This window comes from Abramis brama, assembly GCF_963993115.1.
Source record: "Abramis brama genome assembly, chromosome: 22".
Lineage (NCBI taxonomy): Eukaryota > Metazoa > Chordata > Actinopteri > Cypriniformes > Leuciscidae > Abramis > Abramis brama.
The window spans coordinates 28,911,528-28,932,649 of record NC_139984.1 but is presented as its reverse complement, the minus strand read 5'-3'; the positions used below and the strand labels follow the sequence as shown (position 1 = coordinate 28,932,649).

Here is a 21,122-nt window from a genome sequence, read left to right as displayed (position 1 = left end):
TTTTTATCAGTATAAATAGCAGCAGGTCTTACTTGCTCACAACAGTCTGTCTTCAATGTATTTGCAGTAGCCTAGCGAGTCTCAGCATTTGCAGCAGTAGCAACAACAGCAGCAGCAGCGTAGCAAATCAATTCCACCGAGACCAAACATATCAACAATGTCATATTCATTACCATGCCAAACACTCAGAGTTGCCATGACAGAAAGCCTTTTATTCGTCAGGTAAAAATGTATCATTCCTGTGGCGAGCAGGACGAGGCCGGTGGCATGATTACTAATGAGCGACATCTGCGCGACGCACCGGTCTCGTATCTCTCACGGAGGAGCGGAAAAGGAGGAGCGACGACAGTGAAGGATGAGAGAGGCCAGGCCTGGATTTATGTTGTTTCATTTTGTTACAGTATATGTGACAGCAGTCGTCCATGAGGTGCTGCTGTCTTTACTTTTATTTTGTTTTTGTTTATTTATTTTGTTATTAAAGTCTTATCGCTGGTTCCCGCCTCCTTCTTCCCACAACAACAAACTGCGTTACAATGCCAATTACATAATTAAATAGAAAAATGCCATTTCAGAAATAATAAACACATAACATCAGTTGCTCATAGACAGATCTAGAGACACACAGCAGTGTGTGAGTTTCCTTAGCATGTGGTTTTCTGGTTACAGAATCCCAGTGATTCCCTTAAAAATCCAGACCAGAACAAAAGAGCTGTAAATATTTAGAAATATTTTGGAATTTCATTGGGCCTATTCATGTGCCCCAAAGGTTTTCACCTGGTTTCGGGCTTGAGGACCAAAGGATATCAGAGATCTTGAAGAGACACCAGCCACAACAGGAGAACAGAAGTCTCTTTAGTTTTATCATGATCTATTCTACTGCTGTGAAATTGAGAACATTTCACTAATCACACTCAGACAATGAAATGGTCCCAGACATGAAAGGGAAAAATCAATGGATGCTCAAGATACATTATATGCGAGGAGAGGAGTATGAGCAAGGCAGTGACCTATGCTCTTTCTTTGACATCTTCTCTCCAGATAAGTGGGGGTTTTATTACAATTCAGTCTTTTTACTAGTGACTGTTTTAAGATCATGTTCGACTTTCTCCGTTGCATTTTACTATGTTCTCAATAGAATTCAAATGAGTCACACATTTTATCCGATAGGAACAGCTCGCACAAATATCTCACAATTTCGCACGCCATTCATGCTAAATTAAACAATTGGGCTTCAGTCACAGTCATACTAGCAGATAATTGATCCGTGCAGTCCGTACAACTTATAAAAGCCCAGAACGTGCATTGTATACAATTAATTAGCCTGATTCTACGTTTCGGTGTGGGTGGTACCGGGAACATGTGAGAAGTGCCGGTAAGCAAGAAAAAGTTGAGTGTACGCTATAGATTAAATATACAACTGCCGGTACTACGTACTGGTGCTTACCGTCCCACTTCGAGCATTGGTGTTATAATAATTTCTGTTAATTATTATATGCTTGATAAATTGGTATGCAGGTAAAACAGCTGCATTCATCATTTTTGCTGATTGACACATGGATTAACACAGCTGAAAGGGTTCACAGCATGTCAATCTCTCCCACTGTCTCCTCCCTCTTCTGCTTTGCTTTTATAAAGCTCACCGGTGGTCCACTGCTTTTGAGTTTGTCTTTGGAATCGGTCATCATGTGGGCGCCTCTCATGAAGTTAGACCTGGCCTCTGTAGGCCTGACTCTGTTTCTGGGCTTGATCTTTCTGGTTCTGTTCGAGATCATCAGGATTAATTCCCACAGAGGTCAAACTCCTCCTGGTCCCAGACCTCTACCTTTTGTGGGATCATTACCATATTTTATAAAGGAGCCAAGGGAGTTTGTTAGATCAGTGAGTTTTTGCTGTTTTCTTGGTATGAGCTTATCATTGAACTCTGACCTTTTTTGAAATTAGATGTTTAACTTACAAAACATATGTTCAGAAACATTTTCTTAGTTTAAATGCACTTGTGAATGTTCTCTGAGTAGATGCCTCAGTATGGAGAAATGTCCACTGTGTATCTTGGGAGGAAGCCGATTATAATCCTCAACACAGTCCAGGTCACGAAGGAAGCCCTGGTTCAGGAAGCTTTTTCTGGAAGACCGGCTATGCCTCTTATAGAATGGACAACTAATGGACTTGGTGAGTAACATGGTATTATGATGCTTGAAATGTGGATTTTGTACTATTTCATTCTAAACTTTAGAGTCACTCTTAAAGGGTTAGTTCACCTAAATATGAAAATTCTGTCATTATTTACTCACCCTCGAGTCATTCCAAACCTGTAAGACGTTCCATCATCTTCGGAACACAAATGAAGATCTTTTTGATGAAATTTGAGAGCTTTCTGTCCCTCTGTTGACAGTCTACGCAACTACCACGTTGGCGCTTCAGAAAGTTCATAAAGAGATCGTAAGACTAATCCATATGAATTGAGCGGTTTAGTCCAAATTTTGGAGACTTGATCACTTTATATGATGAACAGATTGAATTTAGGCTTTTATTCGTATATGAACATTCATCAACGCACACATCAGTTCTGATAAACGTAAGCTTAAGCATGTTCGCTTGACGTATGAGAACAATGAGTTTTCTTCTCGTGTTACGCAGCACGTTTGAGCTTCTGCAAGAATCAATGAGGTTTGTTCTCGCACATCAAGTGTGCGTTTATGTTCGCTGATCAATATTTAAAAGTTAATAAAAGCCTAAATTAAATCTGTTCATCATATAAAGCGTATCTTCAGAAATTTTGGACTAAACCGCTCAATTCATATGGATTAGTTTTACCATCCCTTTATGAACTTTTTGAAGGATCAAAGTGGTAGTTGCGTAGCTGGCAATGAAGGGACAGAAAGCTCTCAGATTTCATCAAAAAGATTTTCATTTGTGCTCGAAGATGAATGAAAGTCTTGCGGGTTTGGAACGACATGAGGGTGAGTAATTAATGTCAGAATTAAATTTTTTGGGTGAACTAACCCTTTAATATCAAAGGTCCCAAAAGGGTGTTTTCACAGCGACGCTGTAGAAGAACCATTTTGGGGATCCTAAAGATCCTCAGTGAATAAGGTAATTAACCTGAGTAAGGAATAGTGTAAGGAACATTTGAAATATGTTGCCACTACATAGAATCTTTTGTGCAATAAAAAGGTTCTATAGACATTAAAGATTCTTCATGGAATCATAGATGCCGATAAATAACCTTTATTTTTAATGGTGTACGGTCGATCTTGAGTCACTCTGCTTCAAAAATGTGTAGGCTATAAATTTAGCAATACGATTTAGATTTGAGATTAGAACGTTGGTTCTCTCTTTTTCTCAGGTATAATAATGGTCACGTTTGGTCACTCCTGGAGGCAGCAGAGAAGGTTTGCTCTGCACACGCTCAGGAATTTTGGCCTGGGGAAGAAATCAGTGGAAGATCTGGTGATAGAGGAAAGCCGCTATCTGATTTCTGAAATTCTTAAAGCAGAAGGTATGAAATGTTCATCCTTTATTAGAACTCTCAAACTAGCTTATGTGTCAAGCAGCACCCAAAGGACTCTTTCTTAAACATTGTGTATATGTGACATGGCATGGCATGATTATATAAAGTTACCATTAGAGGAAGTTAAATTGGTCAGCTTATTTCTATGGTAATGGTCATGACCTCTGGTTAGATATAGTCTTACCTTAATTAAGTGTGTACAGATCTATGGGGACTAAATAGAATACTTTTAGAAATAAGCATAGTGCGGCATCTAAAGGTATCAGTCAATTGCCTCTGTCTAATGACCAATACTGACGAGTTTGTGATTGAGATCCGTATACCTGGCCGATGCGAGTCTCAAAATGTTATTGGAATCTGAATGAACGAGTGTAATTTCCATAAAGAGTTTGAATAATCAAGTGTCTAGATAAATTATTATAGAAATTATAAATAAACAACTGACATTCTAACCTAAATTTAAGGTCGTGTAGCAAATTAGCTCTAAAGAAATATTTATAATCAATCATAACTTGTTATAATTGATTATGAATATTTGGATCAGTTAATAGAATTAACTTGATGTAGTCAAATTAATATTATAATCAATCCGCCTGTTCGTCCCGTGAAAACCCAGTGCTAATTGTTTATTAATTCTAAGTATTGTTCATTTCCGGGGGAGGGGAATGTCTTTCTTACTGTACAGTACTACTAAGAGATTTATGGCTCTGTCTGAAGTGTGGTTAAACATAGGCCTTGCTGTTTGTGTCCATTTATACTCAGATAGATATAACAAACACACTCTGCATTCTATGAGAAGGTGATGTACAATAAAGTGTGAGTCATTAAATGAGGATTAATTAGATAGGAGACACGATACAGGTGGGGTTACATTGACCGTTGGTTCTATCATAAAATACATAGTATCAAAGACATAATGGAATCAAAAGACAGTAAATCATTCACACAGTGTTCTGGGGTGCATGTTCATTTACAGATCAGTTCGTCCATAAATTAATTCAGGAAAGTCTGTTTTAAGGGCTGTGGGTCTTTCCTATAGCCTCTGCTTTTTCCACGTGACCACATTTTTAACAGCAATAAAACCAACTTATCTGATCGTAGTCATGGTAACCAAGACCCTTCTTGCCCTTGTTGGGGGGATGGGACCATAGATCCAAGATTGAGTTTTAAAGATTATTTGTTAAAAATAACAAATAATTTTGTCTGATTTGTCTCAGTCATGATAAAATGGAGTTGGATAAAAGTTTAATTGGAATTAAATAATTTTTCCACACTAAAAAGACAGAATGCACAGGAAACCTTCAACTGCTCTATTGGAAACCACCGTTAGGCCGATTGGGCGGGTCTTACAATTTAAATTCAAGTTTCTATTTAAAATGGATTGGATATAAAAGCACTGGCCTTTTTCCACTCATACTGATGCATGTTTCTTTGTAGGCAAGTCAATGAACCCCCAGCATGCATTACAGAATGCAGCTTCCAACATTATCTGTTCCATTGTGTTTGGAGATCGCTTTGATTATGATGACAAACGCTTCTCATACCTTCTGAAACTCCTGAATGATAACTTAATGCTCGCAGGGTCAGCTGCAGGACAGGTATGATTACATTCTTCATTTTTGACTGAATTTAAAAAAGAAAAAAAGAAAAAAAGATTTACACTGCTGAAAAATAATCATCACTGGTTTTCTCTTTATTATTTCTGCATTATCCTCATCCATGTACACAATCTCCCTCAGAAACTATTTTATCATTATTTTTATTTTATTAATTTACTGATTATTGGCTATGGCCACCCTTTGAGTAAATAAATAATGGCAGAATTTAAACAGTAGTAGTGCATCCATATTGTCACAATGCCCAGTCACCAGTCCAGTCACCTCAGAACTACATTTCCCAGCATCCCTTCTGGTCCCCACCTGCACTCTGTCAGTCATCATCAAACCTGCCACTGATAATCACTCATCACCCATGCACCATATAAGCAGTCAATCTTTAGATCACCTTTGTCTGGTCTCGTCATTCAACACTAAACACTTACCTGACTACCCACCTGTCTTGAACTGTCCAGTCTTCTTCAGTCATCTGTGAAAGGAAACTTACCTGTGCGATCCTGTCTCAAACTGTCCAGTCTTCAGTCTTCTGTGAAAGGAAACTTTCCTTTTCGATCCTGTCTCGAACTGTCCAGTTTTCTTCAGTCTTCATCCATCTTCTGGTATCATCTTGTCTTCAGGTTTTCCTCTAATTCTTCATCTACGCCTGCAACAGATAAGAACTGTCACTTTCCTGCTAGTATCACTATATTCATCTGCAATCCAGTTACTCACCAGCTCAAGTCCCTTATGTCAATCAATAAACTCTGTTTGGAAGTTACCTGTGTTTGCCATCTTCTGTTCTGTGACAGCAGACCAGACCAGACCTTAACCAACATCAACTATGGACATCATATCTTTTGACCCAGAGAATCATCTCCTCTCCATTTCACAAGATGGTCATCCAATTGAAGATTATGTTGAGGAATTTCTTAATCTTTCCAAACTGGTTCCATGGAATAATGGAACCTTGTAGCCAATCTTCTGGGGTGGATTAGAGGAGCACCTTTATCAACAGATTCTGACGTCAGCTAGTACCTGTTCCCTGGAGCGCAATTTATTATTGATTTATTTTTTAGCTTGATTATGCACTGTTGCGAAGTGGTTCATCCTTCACTGTGGGAGAGGTTAACGTCTTCCATGTGGGTGAAACCAACGCCAGCTTCCCTCCTCACGACTATGCAATGGCAGCTTTCAATACCATCATGGCAAGTGCTCCAGTTTTTCTTCAGGCAAAGAAAGCTGTTTCAAACAGTGCGGGCCTGATGGAAAAGTTAGCGATACCAATTATCATGGCCATCAAGACAGCTCTTAAGAAGATTATGTCCAGATACTGTTCCAGTGAGTCATCTTCCCCAAGTCCAGGGTTTAATTCTCGAGTGAAATTCCTCAGTCTGTTCCAGTAAGAGAAATGTCCGTTCCTACCCTGAGACTCAGTCCAGAGTCCGCTCCAGTCACTGTGAACCAGCAAGTTCAGGATTTAACTACAGCATGCTTCCGTTTAATCCTCCTCACTCAGAATGACTGTCCTTTTGATGCCCACACTGCAAACTTTTCCCTGCACCACAGATACCTTCCTGGCTCCCTGAGCTACTGGCGCCTCCATGGCTCCGTCCATGGCTTGCCAGTACCACCCTCAAGGCTTCCCATCCTGCTGGCACCAGGACGCCCTCCTTCCCTCCCTCCTTGGATGGATTCTATTAGGCGTGAGTTCAAACTTTCTGGGAGGGGAGGAGTACTGTCATAATCCTCAGTCACCACAGAACTACATTTCCTAGCATCCCTTCTGGTCCACACCTGCACTCAGCCATCATCACACCTGGCACTGAAAATCACTCATCGCCCATGCACCATATAAGCAGTCACTCTTCAGATCACCTTTGTCTGGTCTCGTCGTTAACACTTAACGCTTACCTGACTACCCACCTGTCTCGGACTGTCCAGTCTTCGTCAGTCGTCTGTGAAAGTAAAACTTACCAGTGCGATCCTGTCTCGAACTGTCCAGTGTTCATCCATCTTCTAGGATCATCTCGTCTTCCGGTTTTCCTCTAATTCTTCATCACCACCTGCAAAAGATAAGAACTGTCACTTTCCTGCTAGTATCACCATATCAATATGCAATCCAGTTACTCACCTGCTCAAGTCCCTTTTGTCACTCAAACTCCTGTGTTTGCCATCTTCTGTTCTGTGACACACATATTTAACTTTATCAGGTGACAAATCATGTGACCTGCACTGTCTGCATTCCCATTGCTATATTGCATCATGCATTTGTATAAAGTTGGGATAACTTTTGCATTTTCAATTGTTTTATTTGACTTCTATCTATCAACATTTAGTTATACTCCACCTTAAAATATTTTATATTGATGACTTTTGCAAACAAGTAATGGAAGTGATGGATGATCTTCCATATGTTCCTCAACTTATAATTGCAAGTTAAAATATTTACTTAATATTGAAATATTTACCTGATGATATGAATATTTATTTTGTATGGCGTGAATAAAATGAACTGAGAAGAAGTCTCAAATGTGAAAAATATTTTAAACATAAGGCACCCATCATCTTTTTGTCTATCTTAGTTTTTCAACTTAGTGCCCTTTATCAAGCATTTCCCTGGGCCACACCAGAAGGTCAAGCAGATTGCCAGTGAGTTAGATGGTTTCATCCGGAAACAAATTAAAGAACACAAAGAAACTCTGGTTCCAGACAGCCCGCGAGACTTCATTGATGCCTACCTGCTGGAGATTGAGAAAGTGAGATCACTGTTACTGAAAGAAGGGTTCCCACATGCATATATGTAAAACTAGACCTTTTTTAGCTGTAGTAAACTGATCAATTTGTTTCACCTGGAGCAGCAAAAGTCCAACGAAGACTCCACGTTTCATGAGGAGAACCTGGTTATTTCAGCAGCTGATTTGTTCCAGGCTGGAACAAACACCACATCAACCACCATCAGATGGGGGCTCATCTTCTTGATTCAAAACCCAGATGTACAAGGTACTAGAGCTAAACATTAATTAAATAATATTCATTAATTGAATAAAGTCAATTGTCAATAACAGAGTATAAAGCGCTGCTCACACAGAAGTCTCTTTCGAAACAAGCAGCTTTCTTGAATGCATCGGTTTTCATTTATATTTCTGCCTTGTTGTCCACATTGATGCACAATTACACATGCAGACAGATTGCCACTTATTGCAGACCAATCACAGCGCTTGCGGTCCGTGTAGAATTGACACGTTGATAGATTTTTGTAGAGGTGCACGTCAGGCTACGTCATAGGCTACACGTGCTATACAGAGCCTACGACGTAAGTTCGACGCAGAAGTATAAATCAACCTTACACGAAATTCCCGATCGCAACGATTCCTTTCAGAATCACAGTTATTCGCAAAATTGTACAGATCAATGGACCACGCCTTTTCTGCAGTTAATTCAGAACCATTTAGTGTACTAACTTACCAACGAAAACATTTTGGAGCGCTGCTTGCTGGAAGGTTGTTTAGTAATTCCAGAAGGTGCTCTTTGGTTGAGTATATTTTTCTAAAAATTGTAATAACCTACTGTTAATAGAGCAGCTGATGCTCTATCTATTATTGGCCTTTTCACCATTTTCCACTCTGCGGCCTTTGCATTTGCTAAGCATCAAAACCTAAAGCTTTAACTCTAACTAACCTTTAAGAGCCATGCAATGCAATTTTCCTTTTATCTCTCACACAGAGCGATGTCATGAGGAGATTGTTCAGGTGTTGGGTTACGACCGCTTTCCCAGCATGGATGACCGTGACAAACTACCGTACACCTACGCCACTGTTCACGAGATTCAGCGCTTTGCCAACCTTGTACCATTGGGGGTGATTCATGAAACGATTTGTCCAACAAAACTACGAGGATACAACATTCCTCAGGTAATGAATGGAGCCTGGATGAATGTATGAATGAAGTTATCTAAGTAATTACGCACTGAAAATATGGACATCCTTAGCCTAGAAATCTAGACGCACCCTAGCGGCAGCAAAATGTATTTTGCAGCCAGGGCAGTCTAGCAGCTCTCCATTGACTTTCGAGCTTCAAAAACCTAAATTGGGTCAGGCCAATCACGTCGTGTATAGAGTAGGCGGGGAGGGCTTAACATAATGACGACAGAGTTTCCTCTGTAGCGGTTCCCTGCTACTTGAAAACAAAGAATGGCAAAAAGGCTGCTGCTGGAGAACAGTCTGTCGAATCGGCTTTGGCCGCGACTCTGGAGGGCTTGGAGTTAAATTTTTCTTTGAGAAAAGAGCAAAGAACGGCACTTAAGTCATTCTTAAAAAAAGGAAGATGTGTTCGTAGTTTTGCCGGCCAGATTCAAAAGTTGAATCTATCAACTAGCTCCGCTGTTGGGAAAACGCTCTGGTTGGTTGAAGCGCTGTCCTATTGCGTGCAGAGGGAATTTGAAAGACAGCCGTTTATCCCGCCCCTCGGATTGAGCCGTGTCTATGGTGAGTTGCCAGACCTAACATCTTGATGTAGGTCTGGCTTGCCAGGCTAAGACATCCTGGCTTTTCCTTGGCAATATGTTAAAATCTATAACCATCTGAGTTATTTGTTGACAAGGCTTTATGGATTTTCACAGCCTTTTCATACAGTTAACCTCGCAATAAAGATGCTACCTGAATCATAAATAAGCAATTATTAAATTTTTATATTCTTTATTCCTTCACAAATCACATCTTATATATATATGCACATCTGTATACCTTTTTGTGTCAATTTCTGGATTAAATATTGAAAATATTAATAAGTTAATAATAGGCTTAATACACAATGGACCACTATGTTTTTTTAACAAATTACATTGCAGTAAGCAAGTAGTTGCGTTGTCATGAAACCTGTCAGAAATTGTCCAAGTTACATTAAATCCAAAATTTAAATAAAATATATTAAGGACCATTAAGATTTGATTTTAATGCATTTGCATTATGACATTATTTTAGTGACAATTAAGCATATTGGTATTAAAAATATGCAAATATTATTATTTTTTTCTTGTATTTTTTTTTTTTTGTTGTTGTTGTTTTTTGAGATTTGCCCAGTTTATCATTTTGAAAAAGCCTAATTTAAATGATCCTTTAAATGGATGTTATTGTTTCCCAATCATAAATAACAAATTCTTGCTGCAGTCAATATTCATGTTTTTTTTTTTTTTTTTTTTTTCACTAGTAATTTAAACCGTAAGTATAAAGAAACTAGACTAGATATTATATTAATATTATAGAAAGTTGTGTGCTGTACTTGTCTGTCGTGGAAAATCTCTATACGAATACAACCTACTAATCTGACTTCACCACTGACAATTCAAAAAAACTTCCAGATGTTAATATAATATAATATAATAAAATAATATACAGTATCTCATGGTAATTCCCTTCCCAAATACTTGTAATACAATCCAATACTTAGTTGAGTAAAAATCTCAAGTCTTCACTCTGATTTGTTCTGGTGATTGGTTTGTAATGATCATAAGTTAATCATTTGACTGTTAGTTCTACTGTGTTAAGCACTTTTCGGTAAGTCTAGATTCTTTGATCATGTGATGTGTACATGGTCTCTGACCTGAGCTTCTTTCGTCTGCACTTTTCTGCACTTTTCTGCACATTTCATGTTAAAATACCCTTTTGACCAATTCTGAGGCCATTACATAAAACATTTCCATCACATGTCCAATCAATTAAAGGGGTCATATAATGCCATTTTTGTACAAGCTAATATGATTCTTTAGGGTCTAAATTAAAAGTTTGTAATATACTTTAATTAAAAATTATCATTAGTATTGTAAGAAAACACTAATTTTACCTGGTCAAAAACAGCTCTGTTTTCAGCATGCCGTTTAAGTGCATGTGTCTTTAAATGATAATGAGCTTTGCTCACCCCGCCCCTCTGTTCTGTGCGTACACCATAACACAATAACACAATAACCATAACGCGTTGTTCATTATAAACGTGGGATTATGAATTATATTGAGAACGTCGTATATATTGAAAACATGCCGTAATGTACCCTGAGTGTAAACGGCCGCATTCATCGTGAAGCGTGCAGCAAGTGATTTGCAAAGATTAATATAAATATTAATATAAAGGTTAATAAAATGTTACACTCTCTTCAGTTATTCTGGAGGGTCAGCAGGAACACGAATAGTTGGTACCGATCCTTTTTTCAGGAGCAGCTTCTTAGCAAAACCAGCTTTATACTGACCCTCCTTTATAAAGCATTCTGGTGTGTGAAATGATTCGCGCAAACATGAAAGCATTGACGTTGATCGTGGGGAATATTCCCTTCGAAAACAAACTCAGCCACTGCGTCTTCAGCGGTTCGGATTTAGGAACATAAAAATGACTGCTGTGTTCCTTATTACACCCAAGAACAGAACACCACAATCGCTTAGACGCCATTCTGCTTATAGACAGTGCTCCAGTGTATCAACAATGACGCGCGGACTATGACTGACAGCTCGCTTACAAGCGGGTCTGTGTTGAAACGTTGCTGTCAATCAACAATTGTGGGAGGGGCTTGATTTGAGAGAGGGGAAAACGTATAAGAAGATTAAAAAAAAAAACACTGGATGGATTTTTATCATTTTATGATGGTTGTGTACAGGCACTGCCAACACACATTTCAGTACAATCAACTTGTAAAAGTGCATGTACCATTATATGACCCCTTTAAATGAATCTTATATAAATATGTATGTAATATTATCATGTAAGGACAATAAGCCAGTGTAAATTATGACTGATTACATGAAACATGGGACAATATAGGAGGTTAAAAATGCCGCCGGGTTTTGTGAAAAGCGTTATTTAACTCTGCTGAACTTTCCTCATACAGGGAACTATGATCCTAACAAACTTAGCAGCAATTTTCAGCAATAAGGAGCACTGGAAGCATCCCGACTCCTTTAACCCGGAGAATTTCCTGGATGAGAACGGACACTTCAGCAAGCCGGAGTGTTTCATCCCGTTCTCACTGGGTGAGTCAGGCATTTCTGATATTATTAAACACAAAGGTTACTGGACTAAAATTACACGCAAATAAATATTTGGGCCTAAATATAAGATTTATGTATTTTTGCATATAAAATACATCCATTTTGGATAACAGAGTTTTTAGCATAAGCAAAATAATGTGATGCACATTTGTCAGTCATACAGTACATGAATGAAACGGGGAAGATTTCTGTAATAGTACTTACTAATAAACTGAATGCTTTAAATGCACAATAACCAGGTTTATATCAATTAATCCAATTTGTTTGAGTCTTACACAACTGAAAATTGCTTGTTCCACAGCTAGTCATATGCATGTTCATACTTTAGAACTAAATAAATGTAATTATTTTCTCAATGATTTATGCTGTTTTAAAATTATTTAAATTGAATCAATTACATGCAATTAGTTAATAATAAATGATGCCATGATTTGAGTGTGGAAATCTTTAATTTATGTATGACTGACAAATATGCATTACATTCATTTTACTAAAAATGGATGGAAGTTTTATTTGCAACTCAAATACATAGATCTTAAATTTAGGCCTAAATATTTGTGTGTGCTGGTTTATCAGGTCCGAGGGTCTGTCTCGGCGAGACGCTGGCGAGGACGGAGCTCTTCCTGTACATCACGTCTCTCCTACAGCGGATTCATTTCTCCTGGCCACCAGATCCACAGCCTCTAGACACAGATGGGATCATGGGTGTTTTCCACCTTCCTCAGACCTTCAACATCATCTGCTGCAGCAGAGATACTAAAGAGTGACCATCAGTAACCTGAAATGTATCAGACTGACATCATGTAATCATACATGAAATATTCCATTAAAAAAACGGGAATGGTCAATTTTAGTGTCATGGTGGCAAAAAGTTTTAAACATTTATTTAAGCACAGCTATAAAAAAATTTTTTTTTTTTTTTTACATTTTTATTATTTTATTATGGATGCATGCATTTTATTTTATAATAAAATGTATACACATGTAGTTTTACAAGATTTGTATAGTGAAATGCTTTTACTACAAATAAAAAATGACACCTCAGTGAGAGAATGAAGCATTCCTTTCAAGTCTAAAGTAAATACAAGTTATGTCCATGTGTTTAAAGTGGTCGAACTGGTTGATTTACTAGATCATGTGACATGAGTCTCCAAACAACATGGTCATCCTCCACAGTCTGAACAGATGTTGAATGTTATATCTGCAATCTTACATTAGAGTTTTTGTCTTATATAATCATCAGGCCTCGTGGTACCTAATTAACAAACTGAGTTTAAGTCAAGGTGCACAAACTTAATAATGGATGTGCAATGTTTAATTATAAATTAGTAGTGAATGCGTCTTTGTTAATAATCAATGTTCCAAATCAGAGCTCCAATGTTGGACTGATTTCACACGTGCTTCACGACGCAATCACGCAGATTGTCAACCTACAGCGTCAAACCACGTAGCGTCTTGTTCCCTCTTCAAGGAACCAAAGTTACAGTCGTAACTGAGGCGTTAATGTCACGAAAACAAGAAATTATATTTTGCTTAGAAAAAAAATATTTATATCTATCTGTCCATCCGTCGCAACATTTGTTTTCATGACAATTATTAGTAATAAAAATAGGATTAATTTTCTTCACGAAACATGACGTCTGTTTATATGCAGTTTACTCTGCTTTCATTTAAAAGCCCTTTTTACAGGGTCAAAATTTATATTTGCCAGAGTGGTTATTAAGGATGACTGTAATGCTGTAGTATATGCATAGATTAAGAAAAGGTTAAAGAGGTTTATAGTTCCTTCAGCCGCTGCACAGCTGAGGCGAGGTGAACTTTGCCCTCTTGCTGAGTGTTACGTGTGATTTCATTGATCTTCAGTGGACTCAGATTCAGATCAAAGATGAGGCTGTAGTTCAGTATCAGACGTTTGGCTTGATCTCTGTCCACATAACCTGAAAAACAGTGTTGAAAATATCATCTCTGCTTAGAAAATACTATTGCTTCTTAGTCCATCACAGTTTTAAATAGCTTTAAAGAGGCAATATCATATCCTTTCACAAAGTCTTGATTTTGTTTTTAGGCTCTAAAACAGGTTTTAATTCTTGAATGTTCAAAAACACATTATTTTTCACATTCTCAATTGTTGCAGGTCCTCTCTTCCCAGTCTGTCAGTAACGCTCTGTTTAGTTCCTGTCTCTATGAAGCCCCTCCTTCTGAAAAGCACAATGTGCTCTGATTGGTCAGCTGGATCAGTGATTGGTCAACCGCGTTGAGCGTGTTTAGGAAACGTCCCGCCCCTTTCCATAACCCCCAGTTTCAATACACTACTAGCTAACTCAACCAGGCCCCGCCCCTTTAATCTGCATATTAATTATTTAAATGAGGAATATTGTGACGTGTTTGTTCCCGGAATAAAACTCAAGACTACAATGGAGGCGTTTCAGGTAGTTAAGAAACAGTGACACTGACATAGAGAATAACTCCCATTTGAGGCACTTTGTAACTTTGCAGAGCTTTTTCATGCTCAAACTGCAACATTACACACTAGATGTACCGGTACTCTTTAAAATGAGCATCTTGGGACCAGATAGACTGTATTTTCATGATAGGCTTTATACCTGTGTTTTTGGTGTCACTCATTTTTAAGGCCATCTCCATCTTCTGGAACCTCTGAAGCCACATTTCTCTTTGGTCTGCAGTCACACTGATCACTGATTCCAGGTCCGTACTGGCCACTGAACCATCCCAGATCTCGGCCTAAAGGGGATCATGTTCAAATTTGTTTTTTATTTCAGAAAACCGCCAAAAAGATAATTCTCTGGGTACTTTTATCAGACTCTTTTACAGACCTCAACAATTTGCTCTTTCTCATCTTGCACAGCTCTCTGTATGAACTGCAGCAATTCTTTATATTGCACCTGCAGAGTGTGATGGTGAGTACAATGCGCTGAACATCATAAAACATTTTTATCATCACTTTCACATGAAAAAAGACAAACTTCAGTGCAAATAATTCCTGTAGAATACCATATATGCTTAAAAACACTTTAACTATATCTTAATTGTATAAATTATCTTATAATTAATATTAAAAAGTCCAATTAATTTATAATTAACTTTGAAAGTGTATGAAAGCAGGTCCTAGGTGACGGGTCAGACTAAGAGCGGTTCATAAACCCTTTATGATAGAATTAAAAGCGAGGACCGTGACGTCGACCCGCCATGGCTCAGCCAGGGCCCCACCCTGGAGCCAGGCCCGGGGTTGGGGCTCATATGCGAGTGCCTGGTGGCCGGGCCTCTCCCCATGGGGCCCGGCCAGGCTCAGCCCGAAGGAGCGACATGGGGCCGCCCTCCTGTGGGCTCACCACCTACAAGAGGTGCAAAGTGGATCGGTGCAAAGTCGACCGGGCGGCAGTCGAAAGCGGGGGCCTCGACAACCCGTTCCCTGGACACGAAAAATAGCTCTAGGGACGTGGAACGTCACCTCGCTGGCAGGGAAGGAGCCTGAGATTGTGCATGAGGTTGAGAGGTACTGACTAGAGATAGTCGGGATCACCTCCACGCACGGCTTGGGCTCTGGAACTACACTCCTTGAGAGAGGATGGACTCTTTACCACTCTGGAGTTGCCCATGGTGAGAGGCGGAGGGCTGGTGTGGGTTTGCTTAAAGCCCCCTAGCTCAGCCGCCACATGTTGAAGTTCACCCCGGTGAACGAGAAGTTCGCTTCCCTGCGCCTTCGGGTCGGGGATATCTCCGGCCGTATGTCTTGGACACTCGGGTGAAGAGAAGGGCGGAGCTGTCAACTGATCACCACCTGGTGGTGAGTTGGATCTGATGGTGGGGAAGGAAGCTGGACAGACTCGAAAGACCCAAACGTACTGTGAGGTAGTGAACGTTTGGCCGAGTCCCCTGTCAGAGAGATCTTCAACTTCCACCTCCGGCGGAGCTTCAGCAGGATCCTGAGAAAATCTGGAGATATTGAGTCTGAGTGGACCATGTTCTCCACCTCTATTGTTGATGCGGCCGCTCTGAGCTGTTGCCGTAAGGTCTCCGGTGCCTGTCGAGGCGGCAATCCCCGAACCCAGTGGTGGACACCGGAAGTAAGGGATGCCGTCAGGCTGAGGAAGGAGTCCTATCAGGCCTGGCTGGCTTGTGGGACTCCTGAGGCCAAGCGGACTGCAGCCCGGGTGGTTGTGGAGGCAAAAAATTTGGTGTTCGGTGAGGCCATGGAGAAGGACCACCGGTTGGCAACGAAAAGATTCTGGCAAACTGTCCGGCGCCTCAGGAGGGGGAAGCAGTGCCCTACCAACACTGTTTACAGGTGGGCAGCTGTTGACCTCAACTAGGGATGTCGTCGGATGGTGGAAGGAATACTTTGAGGATCTCCTTAATCCCACTGACCTGTCTTCCATTGAGGTCTATCCCGTGAAAGTCTATGCCAGGGTACTGGAGAGGAGAATATGGCCGATAGTAGAACCTCGGATTCAGGAGGAACAGTGCGGATTCCGTCCCGGTCGTGGAACACTGAACTAGCTCTATACCCTCTCCAGGGTGCTGGAGGGTTCATGGGAGTTTGCCCATCCAATCCAAATGGGCTTTGTTAATTTTGAGAAGGCATTCGCGGCATCCTGTGGAGGGTGCTCTGGGATTATGGGGTCTGGGACCCTTTGCTAAGGGCTGTTCCGGTCCCTGTACGACCGGAGCAGGAGCTTGGTTCGCACTGCCGGCAGTAAGTCAGACTTGTTCCCGGTGCATGTTGGACTCTGGCAGGGCTGCCCTTTGTCACCGGTTCTGTTCATAATTTTTATGGACAGAATTTATAGGCGCAGCCAGGGGCCGGAGGGTGTCAGGTTTGGGTACCACAAGATTTCGTCTCTGCTTTTTGTGGATGATGTTGTCGTGCTGGCCTCAACAGACCAGGACCTTTCAGCATGCACTGGGATGGTTTGCAGCCGAGTGTGAAGCGGCTGGGATGAGAATCAGCGCCTCCAAATCCAAGCCCATGGTTCTCAGTCGGAAAAGGGTGGCTTGCCCACTTCTGGTTGGTGGAGAGCTCCTGCCTCAAGTGGAGGAGTTCAAGTATCTTGGGGTCTTGTTCAAGAGTGAGGGAAGGATGGAACGGGAGATTGACAGACGGATCGGTGCAGCTTCTGCAGTAATGCGGTCGATGTATCGGTCTGTCATGGTGAAGAAAGAGCTGAGCTGCAAGGCGAAGCGCTCGATTTACCGGTCAATCTACGTTCCTACTCTCACCTATGGCCATGAGCTGTGGGTCATGACCGAAGGGATAAGGATAAGGTCCCGGATACAGGCGGCCAAAATGAGCTTTCTCCGCAGGGTGGCTGGGCGATCCCTTATAGATAGGGTGAGGAGCTCGGTCACTCGGTCACTCGGGAGGAGCTCAGAGTAGAGCCGCTGCTCCTGGGAGACCCCGGGGAAGACCTAGAACACGCTGGAGGGATTATGTCTCCCGGCTGGTCTGGGAACGCCTCGGTATCCCCCCGGAAGAGCTGGAGGAAGTGTCTGGGGAGAGGGAAGTCTGCTTAGACTGCTGCACCTGCGACCCGGCCCCAGATAAGCGGAAGAAGATGATGATGATGATGATGCTTTTAGAAATAAGTTTAGAAAAATTATTATTTATTAAAGATTATTTATTTATTTATTTATTTATTGTGTCATTTTAATGACAATTACTGTAAGCATATTAGTATTAAAAATTTGTTTATTTTTCCTCATGCAAAATATAATTTCCTTTTTTTAAGGTGAAACATGACTTGAATACGAGATTCACTCAGTTTACCATAGTGGAAAACTTTAATTTAAAAGCCCTATTTACAGGGTCAAAATGGAAAACTGGGTAATTATCATAAAACATATATAGTATATGTCATGTGTCAACCCAAAATCTAAAGAAAACAAACAAAAAACTAAACAAAAAAAATTTGGAAAAAGAAAATTAAACCCATATTTTAATACCAATATGTTTTATTGTCATAAAATTAATGTCAGGGATGGATTAATGGATAAATAAATAATAAACAAACAAACAAACAGGTTATTCATGAAAATAAGCAATGGTCTATAGAGTGACTTGTATATGAAATCAGAATGAATGTTTACATTTATGATTGAATCGATGGGTTTCATTTTGTTAAATGCAAATGCCCCTGAAACTGTACAATGATTAGTTGAATAATAATATTTGTTGTAACTGATGATAACTGATGTACCTGCTCCGGGTTGCTGGTGTCCCTGAAGGATTTGAACATACAGGCCAGTGTGCTGAGCTTCAGAGGGATCTTCAGTCTGAGGAAGAGGTATGTAAGGACTGACTGATGGAGGATTCCTGATTGGGATGGGTCGAGTAATGTCACTTCCTCCTCAATGCTCTGAAATGTTTGTGGTTCCCAGTCTTGCAATTCCTCAGAGACAGAGGAGAGGAGGCAGCGCTCCGGACCTGATTTAACGGGCTCCTCTGTCTGGACATGATGAAAAAGGACAATCATTTTGGGTTTTTAATTTAGAATGGGGGGGGGGGATACCTTCATTCAGCAAGGATGCATTAAAATTGACCAAAAGTGACAGTTAAGACTTTTATAATGTAGCAAAAGATTTCTGTTTCAAATAAATGCTGTTCTTTAAAACTTTTTATGCATCAAAGAATCCTGAAGTATCACGGTTTCCAAATCTGTATATTAAAATGAATTTTGAAGGGCCATGTACTTTTTCACTATACTTTTTACAATATATTCACATAGAAAACATTCAATTGTAATAATATTTCACAATATTACTGTTTTTACTGTATTTTTGATCAAATAAATGCAGCCGTGATGAGCAGAAGATCCTTCTTTTAAAAACATAAAAAAATGTACCATTAAAGACAGCATGCAAATGATATCTCACCTCTGCCCCTGTAATATGAGGAGTCTGCATGAGTTGTTTTGAATAAGCCAGGTTGGTTGTGGACTTCAGATGTATGTAGGAGCGCGAGCGATCTCCACATGGTGCCGTCACACACTGTCTGTCTGGAACCTGGATCATTACAATACCATTAGTATCCAGCCATCTTCAGCAGGAGCTTCAGAAAGCTTTTATTCTAGAGGACTTTTCTTCTAGTGAACAATGGGAAGTGCATTTCAGGACCCCGGACAGTGCTATTACTTTGACTGGTAAGTATTTTCAGTACCATGGACAGTGCACTCATACATCAGCCTGAACTGATCTCAAGTCATCTAAAAAACTGGCCAGTTGCAACCACACAGAAATGCAAGTCGCTGTTAAATTTTTTTGTTGTTGTTTATGAGTAGATATTATATTTATATTTCATTGTATTTATGCTTTGGCTGATTTTTCTCAGTACCTGTCTGAGGGCATCTAACAGGCTCTCTGTCTGCTCGAATGGTCCCAGAGGCTCCAGGTCATGAGACGGTGATTTTCTGCTTAAATCTCCATCCGTGACTCTGTTAGGTGGACTGCATCTGTCCTCAGAGCTGTTTGTTACCTCAAGATGATCTGTAGGACTATATAACAGTTTGAGCTTTTATCTTGCATCTATTAATTGTCAGAGATTATTACTTAATAATAATAATACTAATAATACTAATACATATTATTATAAAATAATAAACTAAAAATATAAACTTATAAAAATAAATGTTTCTGATATTTTGCAATTTCTCTAACATTTTTTTTAAATAATTGAATGTCATTTATTATTATTATTATTATTATCAATACTAATAGTAATAATTATTATATAACAATATAATAAAATTAATAATAATAAATTATATATATATATAGTTATATTTCTATACAATAATAATATATTATACATTTCTATAATAATATTATACAATAATTATTATACAACAATAATATACATCATGTAAAAATGTATCTACTTAACGTGTATACGTGTATTTCATTTTATACTTTTTAATTATGTGGGGAAATTCTTTAAAGAATAAAGAACAAATTTACCTTTTGGTCCCTTGAATAAAATACTTAATTTGTTTCCCACCAACAATCTTCACCACCAGCTGTGGCATGCTCTTCCCTGTGGTTTTCCATCCATCCATGATGTGGGAAGCTCCTACAGAGAAGATAATGACACATAGCACACTTAAAAATGTCTAAATATATACATGACAAGATATCAAACCTCAGAACTACCGTCACTTTCCTGAGGCAGTGTGTCAGTGGCTTTAAACATTATGAATCTATCAAATACTCCAATGTTGTAAGTCTTGTTTGTGTTTGAATGCTTAAAGGAAAACATTTACTTACCCACAATTCCTGAATCTCTGCTTTTGGTGTCTTTTAGGTCTATAAAACAGACCAGCGCCCTCGTCTTGAGCTGATATGTGTCTAAGATTCAAGCACAGGTGCGGTTAGGAGCAACAATATCCACACATAAGAGCACAGCCTGTTCTCTCCAGGGTTCTCTGGACTCCAGAGGTAATCTCAGTGTCATGGCTACCCGATCGCCACAGACGCTTCCAGTACACACACAGATAAGAGTGATTTATTACAGCCAGCCTCAGAAGGAGAGGCATTCTGCCTGACTACACAATGATAAGGTGAATGGGGTTTAAAAGCATAAAAATTGTCTTTTGGCTATCTAAATGACAATGGTAAATTGCTAAATATTACGTTATTTATTTTATAATTTTACTTAATTTATTTACTTATTTATTTCATCCTGCAGCATTTGTGCAGTGAACAGTTAATAAATACATTTTTAAATATTTTTATTTCATTTGTCCTGCACCATTTGTGAGATACACAATAAAAAACTAAAATAAAACAAAATAAAAAGTTTTTTTAATATTCTTTATTTTGCATTAGCTGTACATTTATTTTTTGTTTGTTTGCCGTGCACCATTTGTGCTGTGGAGAACAATATAATAAATAATAATTAAGTAACAGTAAAAATATTAGTATAATATTCATATTTTCCATAAGCTGTAAATTTCAATATAATAAATGTTTACT

At 39.3% G+C, this 21,122-nt stretch overlaps 2 protein-coding genes across 2 annotated transcripts; one reads left to right on the top strand and one right to left on the bottom strand.

Annotated features, from left to right (window-relative positions):
* Positions 1–1,683: 1,683 nt before the first annotated feature.
* Positions 1,684–12,985, top strand: LOC311072919 (cytochrome P450 2B15-like; the record flags this gene model as incomplete). Its single annotated transcript, XM_084098288.1, has 9 exons — positions 1,684–1,878; positions 2,016–2,169; positions 3,347–3,499; positions 4,949–5,109; positions 7,689–7,862; positions 7,965–8,106; positions 8,830–9,017; positions 11,978–12,119; positions 12,714–12,985. 9 exons carry the CDS (start codon positions 1,684–1,686, stop codon positions 12,902–12,904), a joined length of 1,500 nt encoding a protein of 499 aa, XP_083954414.1. The 3' UTR covers positions 12,905–12,985.
* A 198-nt stretch (positions 12,986–13,183) lies between these two features.
* On the bottom strand, positions 13,184–20,530 carry c23h1orf87 (chromosome 23 C1orf87 homolog). Its single transcript, XM_084099659.1, has 8 exons — positions 20,415–20,530; positions 20,109–20,220; positions 19,486–19,645; positions 19,029–19,157; positions 18,353–18,601; positions 14,972–15,040; positions 14,741–14,879; positions 13,184–14,074 (listed from the first exon to the last, which is right to left on the bottom strand). The coding sequence occupies exons 2-8, from the start codon at positions 20,204–20,206 to the stop codon at positions 13,914–13,916; spliced, it is 1,005 nt and encodes a 334-aa protein (XP_083955785.1). The 5' UTR covers positions 20,207–20,220; positions 20,415–20,530; the 3' UTR covers positions 13,184–13,913.
* Between the last annotated feature and the right edge of the window lie 592 nt (positions 20,531–21,122).

Coding starts and splice junctions, on each gene's coding strand:
- c23h1orf87 (XM_084099659.1), bottom strand. CDS start 20,206: ATGGATGGATGGAAAACCACAGGGAAGAGCATGCCACAGCTGGTGGTG. Junction 14,880..14,971: donor AGAAAGAGCAAATTGTTGAG/GTCTGTAAAAGA, acceptor GATCCCCTTTAG/GCCGAGATCTGGGATGGTTC. Junction 14,075..14,740: donor GAGTGACACCAAAAACACAG/GTATAAAGCCTA, acceptor ACTGTTTTTCAG/GTTATGTGGACAGAGATCAA.